The sequence below is a fragment of the Heterodontus francisci genome, chromosome 6, assembly GCF_036365525.1.
Source record: "Heterodontus francisci isolate sHetFra1 chromosome 6, sHetFra1.hap1, whole genome shotgun sequence".
Taxonomy (NCBI): Eukaryota; Metazoa; Chordata; class Chondrichthyes; order Heterodontiformes; family Heterodontidae; genus Heterodontus; species Heterodontus francisci.
The window spans coordinates 80,159,505-80,177,594 of NC_090376.1; the positions used below are offsets into that span (position 1 = coordinate 80,159,505).

The 18,090-nt window shown below is 46.3% G+C and overlaps 1 protein-coding gene across 1 annotated transcript in view; it reads right to left on the reverse strand.

Annotated features, from left to right (window-relative positions):
- The window catches only part of LOC137371408 (NADP-dependent malic enzyme-like), a 216,695-nt gene that overhangs the window by 97,984 nt on the left and 100,621 nt on the right, over positions 1 to 18,090 (reverse strand). Inside the window, exon 5 of the mRNA XM_068033969.1 lies at positions 3,491 to 3,566. Within this exon, the coding sequence (XP_067890070.1) occupies positions 3,491 to 3,566 (76 nt within the window). The remainder of the gene's footprint in view (positions 1 to 3,490; positions 3,567 to 18,090) is intronic.

Below are 18,090 nucleotides of genomic sequence, written 5' to 3' on the forward strand. Positions count from 1 at the left end.
GGGGGGGGGAGATTTGCTAGTGCTCTTCGGGGGGGGTTTAAACTAATTCAGCAGGGGGATGGGAACCTAAATTGGAGTTCCAGTATACAGGATGTTGAGAGCAGTGAGGTCAGGGATAAGGTTACAAGGACGCAAGAGGGCACTGGCAAGCAAGAACTTGGTTTAAAGTGTGTCTACTTCAACGCCAGGAGCATCCGGAATAAGGTGGGTGAGCTTGCAGCATGGGTTGGTACCTGGGATCTCGATGTTGTGGCCATTTCGGAGACATGGGTAGAGCAGGGACAGGAATGGATGTTGCAGGTTCCGGGATTTAGATGTTTCAGTAAGAACAGAGAAGATGGTAAAAGAGGGGGGGGTGTGGCAGTTAATCAAGGAGAGTATTACGGCGGCAGAAAGGACGTTTGAGGACTCGTCTACTGAGGTTGTATGGGCCGAGGTTAGAAACAGGAGAGGAGAGGTCACCCTGTTGGGAGTTTTCTATAGACCTCCGAATAGTTCCAGAGATGTAGAGGAAAGGATAGCGAAGATGATTCTCGACAGGAGCGAGAGTAATAGGGTAGTTGTTATGGGGGACTTCAACTTTCCAAATATTGACTGGAAATACTATAGTTCGAGTACTTTAGATGGGTCAGTTTTTGTCCAGTATGTGGAGGGTTTTCTGACACAGTATGTAGACAGGCCAACCAGGGGCGATGCCACATTGGATTTGGTACTGGGTAATGAACCCGGCCAGGTGTTAGATTTAGATGTAGGTGAGCACTTTGGTGATAGTGATCACAATTCGGTTATGTTCACCTTAGCGATGGGCAGGGACAGGTATATACCGCAGGGCAAGAATTATAGCTGGGGGAAAGGAAATTATGATGCGATTAGGCAAGATTTAGGATGCGTAGGATGGGCAAGGAAACTGCAGGGGATGGGCACAATCGAAACGTGGAGCTTATTCAAGTAGCAGCTACTGTGTGTCAGGCAGGGAGGAAGTTGTCGAGCGAGGGAGCCGTGGTTTACTAAAGAAGTTGAAGTGCTTGTCAAGAGGAAGAAGGCGGCTTATGTTAGGATGAGACGTGAAGGCTCAGTTAGGGCGCTTGAGAGTTACAAGCTAGCCAGGAAGGATCTAAAGGGAGAGCTAAGAAGAGCGAGGAGAGGACACGAGAAGTCATTGGCGGATAGGATCACGGAAAACCCTAAGGCTTTCTATAGGTATATCAGGAATAAAAGAATGACTAGAGTTAGATTAGGGCCAATCAAGGATAGTAGTGGGAAGTTGTGTGTGGAATCAGAGGAGGTAGGGGACGTGTTAAATGAATATTTTTCATCAGTATTTACAGTAGAGAAAGAAAATGTTGTCGAGGAGAATACTGAGATACAGACTACTAGGCTAGATGGGATTGAGGTTCACAAGGAGGAGGTGTTAGCAATTTTGGAAAGTGTGAAAATAGATAAGTCCCCTGGGCCAGATGGGATTTATCCTCGGATTCTCTGGGAAGCCAGGGAGGAGATTGCAGAGCCTTTGACCTTGATCTTTATGTCGTCATTGTCGACAGGAATAGTGCCGGAAGATTGGAGGATAGCAAATGTTGTCCCCTTGTTCAAGAAGGGGAGTAGAGACAGCCCTGGTAATTATCGACCTGTGAGCCTTACTTCGGTTACGGGTAAAATGTTGGAAAAGGTTATAAGAGATAGGATTTATAATCATCTTGAAAAGAATAAGTTCATTAGCGATAGTCAGCATGGATTTGTGAAGGGTAGGTCGTGCCTCACAAACCTTATTGAGTTTTTCGAGAAGGTGACCAAACAGGTGGATGAGGGTAAAGCCGTGGATGTGGTGTATATGGATTTCAGTAAGGCGTTTGATAAGGTTCCCCACGGTAGGCTATTGCAGAAAATACGGAAGTATGGGATTGAAGGTGATTTAGTGCTTTGGATCAGAAATTGGCTAGCTGAAAGAAGACAGAGGGTGGTGGTTGATGGCAAATGTTCATCCTGGAGTTTAGTTACTAGTGGTGTACCACAAGGATCTGTTTTGGGGCCACTGCTGTTTGTCATTTTTATAAATGACCTGGATGAGGGTGTAGAAGGGTGGGTTAGTAAATTTGCGGATGACACGAAGGTCGGTGGAGTTGTGGATAGTGCCGAAGGATGTTGTAGGTTACAGAGGGACATATAGCTAGGCTGCAGAGCTGGGCTGAGAGATGGCAAATGGAGATTAATGCGGAAAAGTGTGAGGTGATTCACTTTGGAAGGAGTAACAGGAATGCAGAGTACTGGGCTAATGGGAAGATTCTTGGTAGCGTAGATGAGCAGAGAGATCTTGGTGTCCAGGTACATAAATCCCTGAAAGTTGCCACGCAGGTTAATAGGGCTGTTAAGAAGGCATATGGTGTGTTAGCTTTTATTAGTAGGGGGATCGAGTTTCGGAGCCACGAGGTCATGCTGCAGCTGTACAAAACTCTGGTGCGGCCGCACCTGGAGTATTGCGTGCAGTTCTGGTCACCACATTATAGGAAGGATGTGGAAGCTTTGGAAAGGGTGCAAAGGAGATTTACTAGGATGTTGCCTGGTATGGAGGGAAGGTCTTACGACGAAAGGCTGAGGGACTTGAGGTTGTTTTCGTTAGAGAGAAGGAGGAGGAGAGGTGACTTAATAGAGACATATAAGATAATCAGAGGGTTAGATAGGGTGGATAGTGAGAGTCTTTTTCCTCGGATGGTGATGGCAAACACGAGGGGACATAGCTTTAAGTTGAGGGGTGATAGATATAGGACAGATGTCAGAGGTAGTTTCTTTACTCAGAGAGTAGTAGGGGCGTGGAACGCCCTGCCTGCAACAGTAGTAGACTCGCCAACTTTAAGGGCATTTAAGTGGTCATTGGATAGACATATGGATGAAAATGGAATAGTGTAGGTCAGATGGTTTCACAGGTCGGCGCAACATCGAGGGCCGAAGGGTCTGTACTGCGCAGTAATGTTCTATGTTCTACGTTCTATGAAACAGAAATTTGCTTTTAGATAGTACTTTATTAAATGCTCAAAATGTTCTGCAGCACTTCGCACCCCATAAATTATTAAGTGCTATCACTGTATATAGGTAGCCACAACAATTAATTGTGCAGTGTATAAACAACAAATGAAATGAATTACCAGTTTTTTGGCCATTTTGCCAAAGAATACTGGCCCGAAACACAAGAAAACTCCCTGCTCCTCTTCCAATAGTGCCATTGTACGGAAAAACCCTCAAATAAAAGACACTATTACATACAAGAAAAAAGTTGGTGACTGGGACTGTGTAAAATTATGCAATGTACATCAGTTTGGATGTCACCAATAAGCTTTTGTGGCTTAAGATACCAGGTGAAACTGCATTATTATTTATCTCCTATACAATACACCGCTGCGTTCTGAACTCCCATCAGTCATACTTAAAAAGTCATGTCTGTAGTCACAATATAAAGCATGAATACAGAAATCTACAAATCTTGAAATAAGTCTACCTTTATATCTTCTTCTGGCCAAGAGTTCAACATTGTAGCAATGTGACCTCTGTCATGAATGGTAATGAACAGTCCTCTGAGAGGGGAAAAAAAAACAAGTTTTAAAAAATGTTCATTATTAATCAACAGAAAAAGAAATCAACTGTCAAAGGCTTTTTGTGTTATAACTTAGTTGTGTTCAGAATTTGTTTTATTTATTTTTAAGTGGAACTGTCATAATGGGAGACCCAAGTCTCGGAGAGCACCATTCGTAAAGACTATTTCTACTTCTGATCCTTAACTCGTGTTTATTTTAAAAAGAAACAACTTGCTTTTTTTTAACCCTTCTTTCCCATTCTAATTTACCTAACCAACTGGCCTGGAGATGGCCTACTCCCAAGTCATGACAAGTACAGTTCTGACTAGTGATGTGTCCACCTTCTGTTCTTGTCTGTCCATCAGCATTTCCATGATGGAACAGCTAAATATCAGCAAGCACCATTCGGGAAACTGCAACAAAATCTGGCATTCGACCACCGTAACACAATATATTGAAATGTTAATGCACTGTATCAGCACTTCATACTTGTTCCTGGATTGAATTTTGTCATCAACATAATATATTCCAAGATGTTCCTCAGAATGGCACCCATGCAGCTGTGCTTCTAGATTCTGGACCAATCCGAAAGTCAACATGGAATGGAAGAGCTAATGTTTCACATGCTGCTTTCTCCCTTTAGTTCAGTTCTCCCAAAAGGTCTGTTAATGCTGAGTGACAGCTTCAACACACAATCATTTGTTGAACCTGGGTTGCTGGAGTACGCATTAAGCTAAGGAATATAAATAGACATGCCAATTGACAATCCACTGGAGAACTTTCTCCAAGTCTTTCTGTGCCCCAAACAGCCAAGGTGAAACTTATAGCTGTTGCCTCCAGCTGCCTGTTTTTATGGCTCCTAATAACATGGAAGCTTATGATACATTTCAACAATACCCTTCAAAATATTGAAATCTTAGAGGCCACGCAGCATTTTTCATATAGAACAAAGAACAGTACAGCACAGGAACAGGCCATTCGGCCCTCCAAGCCTGCGCCGATCTTGATGCCTGCCTAAACTAAAACCTTCTGCACTTCCGGGGACCGTATCCCTCTATTCCCATCCTATTCATGGATTTGTAAAGATGCCTCTTAAACGTTGCTATCGTACCTACTTCCACCACCTCCCCAGGTAACAAGTTCCAGGCACTCACCACCCTTTGCGTAAAGAACTTGCCTCGCTCATTCCCTCCAAACTTTGCCCCTCTCACCTTAAACCTATGCCCCCTAGTAACTGACTCTTCCACCCTGGGAAAAGCTTCTGACTATCCACTCTGTCTATGCCGCTCATAACTGTGTAAACCTCTATCATGTCGCCCCTCCACCTCTGTCGTTCCAGTGAAAACAATCTGAGTTTATCCAACCTCTCCTCATAGTTAATGCCCTCCAGACCAGGCAACATCCTGGTAAACCTCCTCTGTACCCTCTCCAAAGCCTCCACGTCCTTCTGGTAGTGTGGCGACCAGAATTGCACGCAATATTCTAAGTGTGGCCTAACTAAAGTTCTGTACAGCTGCAGCATGACTTGCCAATTTTTATACTCTATGCCCCGACCGATGAAGGTAAGCATGCCGTACGCCTTCTTGACTACCTTATCCACCTGCATTGCCACTTTCAGTGACCTGTGGACCTGTACGCCCAGATCTCTCTGCCTGTCAATACTCCTAAGGGTTCTGCCATTTACTGCATACCTCCCACCTGCATTAGACCTTCCAAAATGTATTACCTCACATTTGTCCGGATTAAACTCCATCTGCCGATTCTCCGCCCAAGTCTCCAACCGATCTATATCCTGCTGTATCCTCTGACAATCCTCATCACGATCCGCAACTCCACCAACCTTTGTGTCGTCTGCAAACTTACTAATCAGACCAGCTACATTTTCCTCCAAATCATTTATATATACTACAAACAGCAAAGGTTCGCAGCACTGATCCCTGCGGAACACCACTAGTCACATCCCTCCATTCAGAAAAGCACCCTTCCACTGCTACCCTCTGTCTTCTATGACAGAGCCAGTTCTGTATCCATCTTGCCAGCTCACCTCTGATCCTGTGTGACTTCACCTTTTGTACCAGTCTACCATGAGGGACCTTGTCAAAGGCTTTACTGAAGTCCATATAGATAACATCCACTGCCCTTCCTTCATCAATCATCTTTGTCACTTCCTCAAAAGACTCAATCAAATTAGTGAGACATGACCTCCCCTTCACAAAACCATGCTGCCTCTCGCTAATAAGTTTGATTGTTTCCAAATGGGAGTAAATCCTGTCCCGAAGAATCCTCTCTAATAATTTCCCTACCACTGACATAAGGCTCACCGGCCTATAATTTCCTGGATTATCCTTGCTACCCTTCTTAAACAAAGGAACAACACTGGCTATTCTCCAGTCCTCACCTGTAGCCAATGAGGATGCAAAGATTTCTGTCAAGGCCCCAGCAATTTCTTCCCTTGCCTCACTCAGTATTCTGGGGTAGATCCCATCAGGCCCTGGGGACTTATCTACTTTAATGCTTTGCAAGACACCCAACACCTCCTCCTTTTTGATAATAAGATGACTGAGACTATCTACACCCTTCCCTAGGCTCATCATCCACCAAGTCCTTCTCTTTGGTGAATATTGATGCAAAGTACTCATTTAGTACCTCACCCATTTCCTCTGGTTCCACACATAGATTCCCTTCTCTGTCCTTGAGTGGGCCAACCCTTTCCCTAGTTACCCTCTTGCTCTTTATATATGTATAAAAAGCCCTGGAATTTTCCTTAATCCTGTTTGCCAATGACTTTTCATGACCCCTTTTAGCCCTCCTGACTCCTTGCTTAAGTTCCTTTCTACTATCTTTATATTCCTCAAGGGATTTGTCTGTTCCTAGCCTTCCAGCCCTTACGAATGCTTCCTTTTTCTTTTTGACTAGGCTCACAATATCCCGCGTTATCCAAGGTTCCTGAAACTTGCCAAACTTATCCTTCTTCCTCACAGGAACGTGCTGGTCCTGGATTCTAATCAACTGACATTTGAAAGACTCCCACATGTCAGATGTTGATTTACCCTCAAACAGCCGCCCCCAATCTAAATTCTTCAGTTCCTGCCTAATATTGTTATAATTAGCCTTCCCCCAATTTAGCACCTTCACCCGAGGACTACTCTTATCCTTATCCACAAGTACCTTAAAACTTATGGAATTATGGTCACTGTTCCCGAAATGCTCCCCTACTGAAACTTCGACCACCTGGCTGGGCTCATTCCCCAATACCAGGTCCAGTACGGCCCCATCCCTAGTTGGACTATCTACATATTGTTTCAAGAAGCCCTCCTGGATGCTCCTTACAAATTCTGCCCCATCCAAGCCCCTAGCACTAAGTGAGTCCCAGTCAATATAAGGGAAGTTAAAATCACCCACCACTACAACCCTGTTACCTTTACATCTTTCCAAAATCTGTCTACATATCTGCTCCTCTACCTCCCGCTGGCTGTAGAAAACCCCCAACATCGTGACTGCACCCTTCCTATTCCTGAGCTCCACCCATATTGCCTCGCTGACGACCCCTCCGAGGTGTCCTCCCGCAGTACAGCTGTGATATTCTCCTTAACAAGTAAGGCAACTCCCCAGGAAGAGTAATGATGGCAACTAAAAGAAACTCCAAGGCTACAGCATTCTGAAATATTTGGATAATTCTGCTGCTCCCGCTCCTCCCAAATCCCTGAAGACAGATTTGAATCCAACTTAACAACTAATTATTCAGAATTAATGATCACAGAAGATGCTGCTGTACAACTTGTAAATGGTACACACTGCAGCCACACTGATGGTGGAGGGAGTGGACATGTAAGCCAGTGGATGTGGCGCCAGTCAAGTGGGCTGTTTTGTTCTGGATGGTGTTGCTGGAGCTGCACTCATCCAGGTTAAGTGGAAAGTATTCCATCGCACTCCTGGCATGTGCCTTACAGATGGTGGAAAGGCTTTGGGGAGTCAAGAGATGAGTTACATGCCACAGAATATGCAGCCTCTGACCTACGTGTGTAGTCACAGTATTTATCTGGCTAGTCCAGTTAAGTATATGGTCAATGATCACCCTGAAAATCCTGATGTTGGAGCATTCAGCAATAGTAATGCTGCTGAATGTCAAGAGGGTGGTGGGGGGGTGGGGTGAGGGGTTGGTATTTAGGCTCCCTCATTGGAGATGTTCATTGCCTAACACTCGTTACTTGCCATTAATCAGCCCAAGCCTGAATGACCAGGTCTTGCTGCATGTGAGCACGGACTGCTTCATTATCTGAGGAGTTGTGAATGGAACTGAACATTGTACAATCGTCAGTGAACATTCCCACTTCTGACCTGATGATGGAGGGAAGATCATTAATGAAGCAGCTAAAGAAGGTTGGGCCTAGGACCCTGCCCTCAGGAACTCCTGCAGCAATGTCCTGCATCTTAGATGATTGGCTAATATTTCAAGATAATAAGGATAGACAGAAAGAAGCTATTTCTGCTGGTTGAGGAGTGTAGGACCAGGAGAGAGAGTCTGAAAATAAGAGCCAGACCTTTCAGGAGTGAAATTAGGAAACACGCACATGGCGGTAGAAGTTGGGAATTCTCTTTCGCCAACAACAATTAATGCTCAATCACTTGTTAATTTTAAATCTGAGATCGATAAATTTTATCTAAAGGTACTAAGGGGTATGGGGCAAAAGTAGATATATGGAGTTTGGATACGTATCAACCATGATCTCACTGAATGACAGAACAGGCTCAGGGGATAAATGGCCTATTCCTGTTCCTTGGTTCCTAACTGCAAGCATCTTCCTTTGTGCTAGATATGATTCCAATGGAGAGTTTTTTCCATGATTCCCACTGGTTTCAATTTTACTCAGGCTCCTTGATCTCGCACTCAGTCAAATGCTGCACTGATGTCATGGGCAGTCATTCTCACTTCACCTCTGCAATTCAGCTCTTTTGTCCATGTTTGGACCAAGGCTATAATGAGCTCTGGAGCTAAATGATCCTGGCAGAGCCCAAACTGAACATCATTGGTGAACAAAGCCGCTTGAGAGCACTGTCCTTCAGTCACTTTGCCGTTGTGTTTGTGCTTCTCTCTCTTCACTCACTACCCAATTTCATGTAGGGACAGTTAGATATTGACATCCAGGATCAACTCTGTAAAAAAACTTCATCAATAACCAGGTAAGTCCTCGTCGCCAATTTGCAAGACAGTATACACTTGGTTATAGGAATAATAAATGGTTCACAATATCAGAGCAGCAGATACCTCATCTGCCCATGTCAGAAGTTAAGACAAATCACTGACAAAAATAGGATACCTATCAAATAGGAGCAGATCGCCAATACAAATGGAGTGCCTCATTGCATCAATTGTAATGACTACTTCTCCAACACTACAGCAATATGTGTAACACTGATATAATTGCCATTCATTGAGGCAAATTTGTGGCAGAACCTATGGAGAATTTCAACAAATTATTCTGAGGACGTGCTCAGTCATGGCAGATACTTTGGAGCAGGCTACCTCATCGAGTCATTTAAGGCACAGAAGGGGGCCATTCGGCCCATCGAGTCCATGCCGGCTCTCCATGGATCTATGCAGGCAGTCCCATTTCCCGGCTCATTTCCCGTAGCCCTGCAAGTCTATTTCTCTCAGGTGGCCATCCAACTTCCTCTTGAAGTCATTGACTGTCTCCGCTTCCAGCAGAGTTTTGGATGACCTCAGGCATGATTTTTTAAAAAAATATTTAGTCCTACAAACATTTCAAGTACCTTTGAACCTATTATTTTTTAAGCTGGTTGCCTTGGCTCCAGAACTCACGATAAGCTCTGCCGAACCCTTTACCAGAACCAAAGTGAAGCATAAACCAGTTTAGTTCCAGTCCATAATAGTCCTTATCTCTGCAAAGCCTATCTTCACTACACCACCCCTCATATATGGTTGGCATCCTTCCATCTATAAAAGATGATGGACACACAGCAAACATTCCATTTAGGTGGGAATGTCTTCTCTTAGTGCACCTTTGCTGATGGTTGTGAAGGCCAATTCTTGAGAGGCAGGTTCTGCCCCAAGTGTCACACATGAAGCTGCCAAGTGACGCTGAGAGTTGTTATTTTTGACGTTGATGCCTGTTGCTAAGCTGCAGTAGCAACTGGTCGGCGTGGTATTGCACACCAGTACATAGGATGTGTCGCCATTTCCCTCTTTCACCAGCTAGTGACTCCCAGGTGTGATAGTCGAAATTTAGGGACTACATATTACCCTTGAAGCAGAGCTTTGGGTGCCTTACTGGTCGTCTGGCCTTGCTGTCTCACCATACGGAAAGTCCTTGGGTACGTGACCATCTTCCATCCCGCGGACCTGTCCGATTCACCAAAGCCACCTCTGTTTGATTAGTGCCAACACAATTGGGAGCTCTGCCTTTGAGAGGACTGCCACATTTGTGATTTTGCCCTGCCACGATATACCCATAACACGCCGCAGACAGCGAAGATGGAAATTATTGAGCTTCTTTTCCTGGTAGCTGTAAGTTGCCCATGTTTCACAGCCATTCAGCAAGGTGCTGAGAACACAGGCCTTATAAACCATCAGCTTGGTCCCAAGGGTCAGCATGGAGTTCTCCCATGTGCAGTTCATGAGTCAGCCAAAGGTGGAAGGTGCTTTCCCTAGGTGTGTATCGAGCTCTGCATCATACATTTATTCTGCATTACCTGGAAAGAGATAATTTATTAAGGTGAACACTTTAATTCATATTTAATTCATATGCAAGTTATTCAGAACTACTACATAAAAAGGGGCAGCTTAGTCATATTCCCTAATATTGACTGGGACTGCCTTCGTGCTAAGGGATCAGATGGGAAAGAATTTTTCAAGTGTGTCCAGGATAGTTTTCTGAAGCAGTATGTGGATGGAGGACAATGGTGGGAGCTGATTTACTGTTTTATTACCTGCACCCCTGCCGCACCCACCCCCCCGCTCCCCCTTCCCAGCTCCCCCCTCCCAGCTCACCCCCTTGCACCCCTTTCCCCCAATCCCCTCCCCAGCTCCCCCCCGCACCTCCTCTCCTACTTCCCTGCAGCCCCCTTCCCAGCTCCCCCTCGCACCCCCTTCACTCCACCCCTTCACACCGCACCCCTCCCCCTCGCACCCTCTCCCCACCGGCATCCACCTATCCCTGAGCAGGGGCCCTAACAACTCCACTACCTTGTGGATGTCTCGGGAGAGACCAAGGCTAAGGGAGTAAACACTAACAGAAAATCTGGAGCGGAACCTCGAAGGCGGCCTTGTGTCGCCTTTGGCATGTTTCCGTCTGTTCCTGCAGCCATACCAGTGCCAAACGTCGTGCTCTGCACTCCTTTGGACCCCACCAGGAAGGCTGAGAGGGGGGTTTTGACGCTTGGGCAACTCACAACCTCCATACATCCGCCCAGGCATGCGCCATGGAGAGGTCACTCCATAGTCGCTTCACAGCAACCAAAACAACATGGAAGGCAGCAGTTACAGGTTATAAGTTCAGTTCAATTGGCGTAGAGATTGGGCGCCACGGGTTGCCTTTGTCGGTGGGAGGGGTCATTTATTTATTTATTTATTTTTTTAGAGAAACAGCACTGAAACAGGCCCTTCGGCCCACTGAGTCTGTGCCGACCAACAACCACTCATCTATACCAACCCCACAGTAATCCCATATGCCCTACCACCTACCTACACCAGGGGCAATTTATAACAGCCATTTTACCTATCACCTGCAAATCTTTTGGCGGTGGGAGGAAACCGGAGCACCCGGAGAAAACCCACGCAGACACAGGGAGAACTTGCAAACTCCACACAGACAGTACCCAGAATTGAACCCGGGTCCCTGGAGCTGTGAGGCTGCGGTGCTAACCACTGCGCCGTCATCACATCTCACTGGACAGCTACCGCCCGCCTCAAACCGGGCAGCCCCCGGTCAGTAAGGTTCTGTTCCACCACAGTCCACCTGCTTCAAAAGGTGCTTGGAGCTCAGGGTCATTGCCCGAAAAGTGGACTGCAACACCGCACCAAACAGCACGACGAAAAAAGGAAAGAAGGCAACAGCCCTTCGTTTTGCAAGCTGGAATGTCAGAACTATGTGTCCTGGCCTGTCGGAAGACCTTACACAAATCAAGGATTCTCAGAAGACCGCCATCATTAACAAGAGCTCAGTAGACTCAATGTGGACATTGCAGCACTTCAGGAGACACGCCTCCCTGCGAGCAGATCTCTAAGAGAGCAAGACAACACCTTCTTCTGGCAGGGCAGGGATCCTGAAGAACGAAGACAGCATGGTGTGGGCTTCGCCATCAGAAACTCTTTGCTCAGCATGACATAGCCGCCCTCAAATGGCTCGGAACGCATACTGTCCATCCGACTGCTCACCACCTCTGGTCCAGTACACCTACTCAGCATCTATGCTCCAACACTCTGCTCCCCACTTGAAGCTAAAGACCAGTTCTACGAGGAACTCCATAATATCATTAGTAGCATCCCCAATACCGAACATCTGTTCCTGCTGGGGGACTTTAATGCTAGGGTTGGGGCCGACCATGACTCCCGGCCCTCCTGCCTTGGGCGCTACGGCATTGGAAGGATGAATGAGAATGGACAGAGACTGCTTGAGTTGTGTACCTATCATAACCTCTGCATCACCAATTCGATCTTTCACACTAAACCCTGTCACCAGGTTTCATGGAGACACCCAAGAACACGTCGTTGGCATCAGCTGGACCTCATCGTCACAAGGTGAGCCTCTTTAAACAGTGTCCAAATCACACGCAGCTTCCACAGTGCAGAGTGACACCGACTACTCCCTGGTGTGCATCAAGGTTAGATTCGAACCAAAGAAGCTGCATCTCTCCAAGCAGAAGGTCTGCCTGCGCATCAACACCAGCAGGATTTCTTATCCACAGCTGTTACATAAGTTTCCAAATTCACTTGAAAAAGCCGTTCTAAACACTCCTACAGGAGATGCAGAGACCAAGTGGGCCCATATCAGAGACGCCATCTATGACTCAGCAATGACCACCTATGGCAAACATGTGAGGCAGAATGCAGACTGGTTTCAATCTCACTTTGAAGAGCTGGAACCTGTCATAGCCGCTAAGCGCATTGCACTGCTGAACTACAAGAAAGCCCCCAGCGAGTTAACATCCGTAGCACTTAAAGCAGCCAGAAGTGCTGAGCAAATGAGTACTGGCAACACCTATGCAGTCATATTCAGCTGGCCTCCGACACCGGAAACATCAGAGGAATGTATGATGGCATTAAGAGAGCTTTTGGGCCAACCTTCAAGAAGATCGCCCCCCTCAAATCTAAATCAGGGGACACAATCACTGACCAACGTAAGCAAATGGACCGCTGGGTGGAGCACTACCTAGAACTGTACTCCAGGGAAAATGTTGTCACTGAGACTGCCCTAAATGCAACCCAGTCTCTGCCAGTCATGGATGAGCTGGACGTACAGTCAACAAAATCAGAACTCACGGGATGCCATTGATTCTCTAGCCAGCGGAAAAGCCCCTGGGAAGGACGGCATTACACCTGAAATAATCAAGAGTGCCAAGCCTGCTATACTTTCAGCATTCCACGAACTGCTTTGCCTGTGCTGGGACGAGGGAGCAGTACCACAGGACGTGCGCAATGCCAATATCATCACCCTCTATAAGAACAAGGGTGACTGCAACAACGACCGTGGAATCTCCCTGCTCAGCATAGTGGGGAAAGTCTTCGCTCGAGTCGCTCTAAACAGGCTCCAGAAGCTGACTGAGCGTGTCTACCCTGAGGCACAGTGTGGCTATCGAGCAGAGAGATCCACCATTGACATGCTGTTCGCCCTTCGCCAGCTACAGGAGAAATGCCGCGTACAACAGATGCCCCTCTATATTGCTTTCATTGATCTCAAAGCCTTTGACCTTGTCCGCAGACGTGGTCTCTTCAGACTACTGGAAAAGATCGGATGTCCACCAAAGCTACTAAGTATCATCACCTCATTCCATGACAATATGAAAGGCACAATTCAGCATAGCAGCCCCTCATCAGACCCCTTTCCTATCCTGAGTGGCGTGAAACAGGGCTGTGTTCTCACACCTACACTGTTTGGGATCTTCTTCTCCCTGCTGCTCTCACATGCGTTCAAGTCTTCAGAAGAAGGAATTTTCCTCCACACAAGATCAGATGGCAGGTTGTTCAACCTTGCCCATCTAAGAGCGAAGACCAAAGTACGGAAAGTCCTCATCAGGGAACTCCTCTTTGCTGACGATGTTGCATTAACATCTCACACTGAAGTGTGTCTGCAGAGACTCATTGACAGGATTGCGGCTGCCCGCAACAAATTTGGCCGAACCATCAGCCTCAAGAAAACAAACATCATTGGACAGGACGTCAGAAATGCTCTATCCATCAATATCGGCGACCACGCTCTGGAAGTGGTTCAAGAGTTCACCTACCTAGGCTCAACTATCACCAGTAACCTGTCTCTTGATGCAGAAATCAACAAGCGCATGGGAAAGGCTTCCACTGCTATGTCCAGACTGGCCAAGAGAGTGTGGGAAAATAGCGCACTGACACGGAAGACAAAAGTCCGAGTGTATCAAGCCTGTGTCCTCAGTACCTTGCTCTATGGCAGTGAGGCCTGGACAACGTATGTCAGCCAAGAGTGACGTCTCAATTCATTCCATCTTCGCTGCCTCCGGAGAATCCTTGGCATCATGTGGCAAGACTGTATCTCCAACACAGAAGTCCTTGAGGCGGCCAACATCCCCAGCATATACACCCTACTGAGCCAGCGGCACTCGAGATGGCTTGGCCATGTGAGCCACATGGAAGATGGCAGAATCCCCAAGGACACATTGTACAGCGAGCTCATCACTGGTATCAGACGCACCGGCCGTCCGTGTCTCCGCTTTAAAAATGTCTGCAAACGTGACATGAAGTACTGTGACATTGATCACAAGTCATGGGAGTCAGTTGCCAGTGATCGCCAGAGCTGGCGGGCAGCCATAAAGGCGGGGCTAAAGTGTGGCGAGTCGAAGAGACTTCGCAATTGGCAGGAAAAAAGACAGAAGCGCAAGAGGAGAGCCAACTGGGTAACAGCCCCGACAACCAATTTTATCTGCAGCACCTGTGGAAGAGTCTGTCACTCTAGAATTGGCCTTCATAGCCACTCCAGGCGCTGCTTCACAAACCACTGACCGCCTCCAGGCGCTTACCCATTGTCTCTCGAGACAAGGAGGCCAAAGAAGAAGATGATGATGATGTGGATGGCCCTACTAGAGAAGGGGCTACACTCGACCTCCTCTTGGGAAATGAGGATGGGCAGGTGGTTGCTGTGTCAGTGGGGGAGCACTTTGGGACCAGTGACCATAACTCTATTAGCTTCAAGATAGTTATGGAAAAGGATAGGACTGGTCCTCAGGTTGAAGTCCTAAATTGGGGGAAGGCTAATTTCAATGGCATCAGACAGGAACTCTCAAAAGTTGAATCGGAGAGGCTGTTTACCAGTAAAGGGACGACTGGCAATTGGGAGGCTTTGAAATGTGAGACAGGAAGAGTTCAGGGCCGGCATGTTCCTGTTAGCTGGAAGGGCAAGGCTGGCAAGTTTAGGGAACCTTGGTTGACGAGGGATATTGAGGCTCTGGTCAGGACAAAGAAGGAGGCATATGTCAGGTATAGGCAGCTGGGATCAAGCGAGTCCCTCGAGGAGTATCGGGGATGTAGGAGTACACTTAAGAAAGAAATTAGGAGGGTGAAAAGGGGCCATGAAATTTCCCTGGCAGGTAAGATAAAGGAGAATCCTAAAAGATTCTATAAATATATTAAGAGTAAAAGGGTAGCTAGGGAGAGAGTAGGTCCCCTTAAGGATCAGTGTGGTAATCTATGCGTGGAGCCACGGGAAATGGGCGAGGTCTTAAATGAATACTTCCCGTCTGTATTTACCGTGGAAAGGTCATGGGAGCTAGAGTGTTCAAGGGAGGGAACAGCGATATCCTGGAGCATATCAACATTACAAAGGAGGTTGTGGTGGAGGTTTTAAAGCGCATTAAGGTGGATAAATCCCCAGGGCCTAACCAGGTGTATCCTAGGAGGCCATGGGAAGCAAGGGAGGAGATTGCTGGGGCCCTGGCAGAGATTTTTGTATCATCGTTAGCCACGGGTGAGGTACCGGAAGACTGGAGGATAGCTAATGTTGTGCCTTTATTTAAGAAGGGCAGCAGGGATATGCCAGGGAACTACAGGCCCGGTGAGCCTTACATCAGTGGTGGGAAAGTTATTGGAAGGGATTCTGAAAGACAGGATTTATATGTATTTGGAAAGGCAAGGTCTGATTTGGGATCGTCAGCATGGCTTTGTGCGTGGGAAATCATGTCTCTCGAATTTGATTGAGTTTTTTGAGGAGGTGACCAAGAGGATTGACGAGGGCTGGGCAATAGATGTTGTCTACATGGACTTTAGCAAGGCCTTTGACAAGGTCCCGCATGATAGGCTGGTCCGGAAGGTTCAAACACATGGGATCCAGGGTGAGCTAGCCAACTGGATACAAAATTGGCTTGGTGACATGAAGCATCCCTAAGGATGGTTACCCTTTTTGCCTGGTACCTGGGCTACAAAAAGGAGTAATTTTTCCTTTTTGAAAAAAGTTGTGATATGTATTCTGTTCTTGCACTATATTAGAACACAGGCGTACCACTTTCATCGGCACAAACACTGGCTTGACTGCAGCGCCTCCTACTGTTTTTTTGGAATACTAACATTTGCTTGGACATGCCCAGTTTTGCCACACTGGAAACATCGGGCGGACCCCTAATGGTTTATCACCTGGGTTCCTTCTTTTAAAAGTTGGAGACTGGTCGCGTTTTCATTCCCTACTCTCATTTTCTTTTCAGCCCTTTTCTGCTTTATCTGCATCCCTGCTATCTCTCCCTAGCTTGTAAGAGTTACTAGACCCAAATTTATTCTGGGTTAGGGATTTGTGAATTAATTCAATTGTCAGCCATTTCTGCTGCTTCTCTTACTCTCGTAACTCTTTGATATTCAAATTGGCTCCTTATACTAACTGGGCTGCTATTTTTAAACTCAAAGCAATACCACTTCTCTCAAATTTTCTTATGGTGGTTCTAGCTTGAGAGATCATTTCCACTGATCAAAAGCCACATGTTTAATTCTTTTGAACTCAATGTGAGTTGGAGTGGGTTTTCTCCTGGTGTGTCTAAATTTCTGTCTATATGTGTCAGATACTAGTTCATATGCATTGAGAACTGCAGTTTTTGTTTGTTCATAGTCAGAGGAACTCTCTTCTGATAACAAGGAAAAGCTTCATGAGCCCCACCCACGAGCTCACCTTCTAAGAGGAGAGTCCAAAATTATTTTGGCCATTTTAGCCTGGTAGCTATTTTCACAAATGAGGTAAAATGTGAGCCAACATCCTCATTAAATTTTGGCACTAGTCTGGAGTGTCTTGGTACATCAAAGATTTGCTTTGAATTGGGGATAAGGTTTGAGTGGGAGGCATTTTTATCTTGTACTTGTAGCCTTTCTAACTTAAACTGTTTTGCCTCCCTTTCCCCTTTTTCCTTCTGAAACAGCATCTCCTTTCTTTTGAACTGCAGCTCTCTTTCCTCCCAAAACACACTCTCCTCCTTTTCCTTCTGAAACTGCATCTCCTCTCTTTGCAACTGCAACTGTATTTCTTCCCTTTTCATCTGCAATTATATTATAGCGAGAATTACTTTTTCAGGCTCTGATTCTGTGCTTTCTTCTTCTGGGTCAGGGGTAAGTTTAAAATGGTTAGCTAGACTCTTCCCCAATTCAGGTTTCTTTGCGTTTTGTTTGAAAGTGATTCCCATCTCTGTAGCTAAGCTTTTTAAATCTTAGTTTAGTTTAGTTTAGAGATACAGCACTGAAACAGGCCCTTCGGCCCACCGAGTCTGTGCCGACCATCAACCACCCACTTATACTAATCCTACACTAATCCCATATCCCTGCCACATCCCCACCTGTCCCTATATTTCCCTACCACCTACCTATACTAGGGGCAATTTATAATGGCCAATTAACCTATCAACCTGCAAGTCTTTGGCATGTGGGAGGAAACCGGAGCACCCGGAGGAAACCCACGCAGACAGAGGGAGAACTTGCAAACTCCACACAGGCAGTACCCAGAATTGAACCCGGGTCGCTGGAGCTGTGAGGCTGTGGTGCTGACCACTGAGCCACTGTGCTGCCCCTTCAAATCTTCAATACTTAAATTTGTTTAACTTATTGTGGGATATCTCTCCCTGCTCTGCCAACTCCTTAGCATTTAATGTGGCCATATCTTTTGTTTCTAGCATTTTAGAGAAAACCAAAAGAATACAAGAAAATCTGTTTATTTTTCCTAAATTTTAGAGGTCAATTTTCCTCCTGTTTTCAAATCTCTCATTTGTCTGACGGTTCAGATCCTGGCATTGAGCCCTCAATTTAGTATGGCTGCGTGGCGAGGGGGGTGGGCGATTCCCACTGTTCAACTCCCAC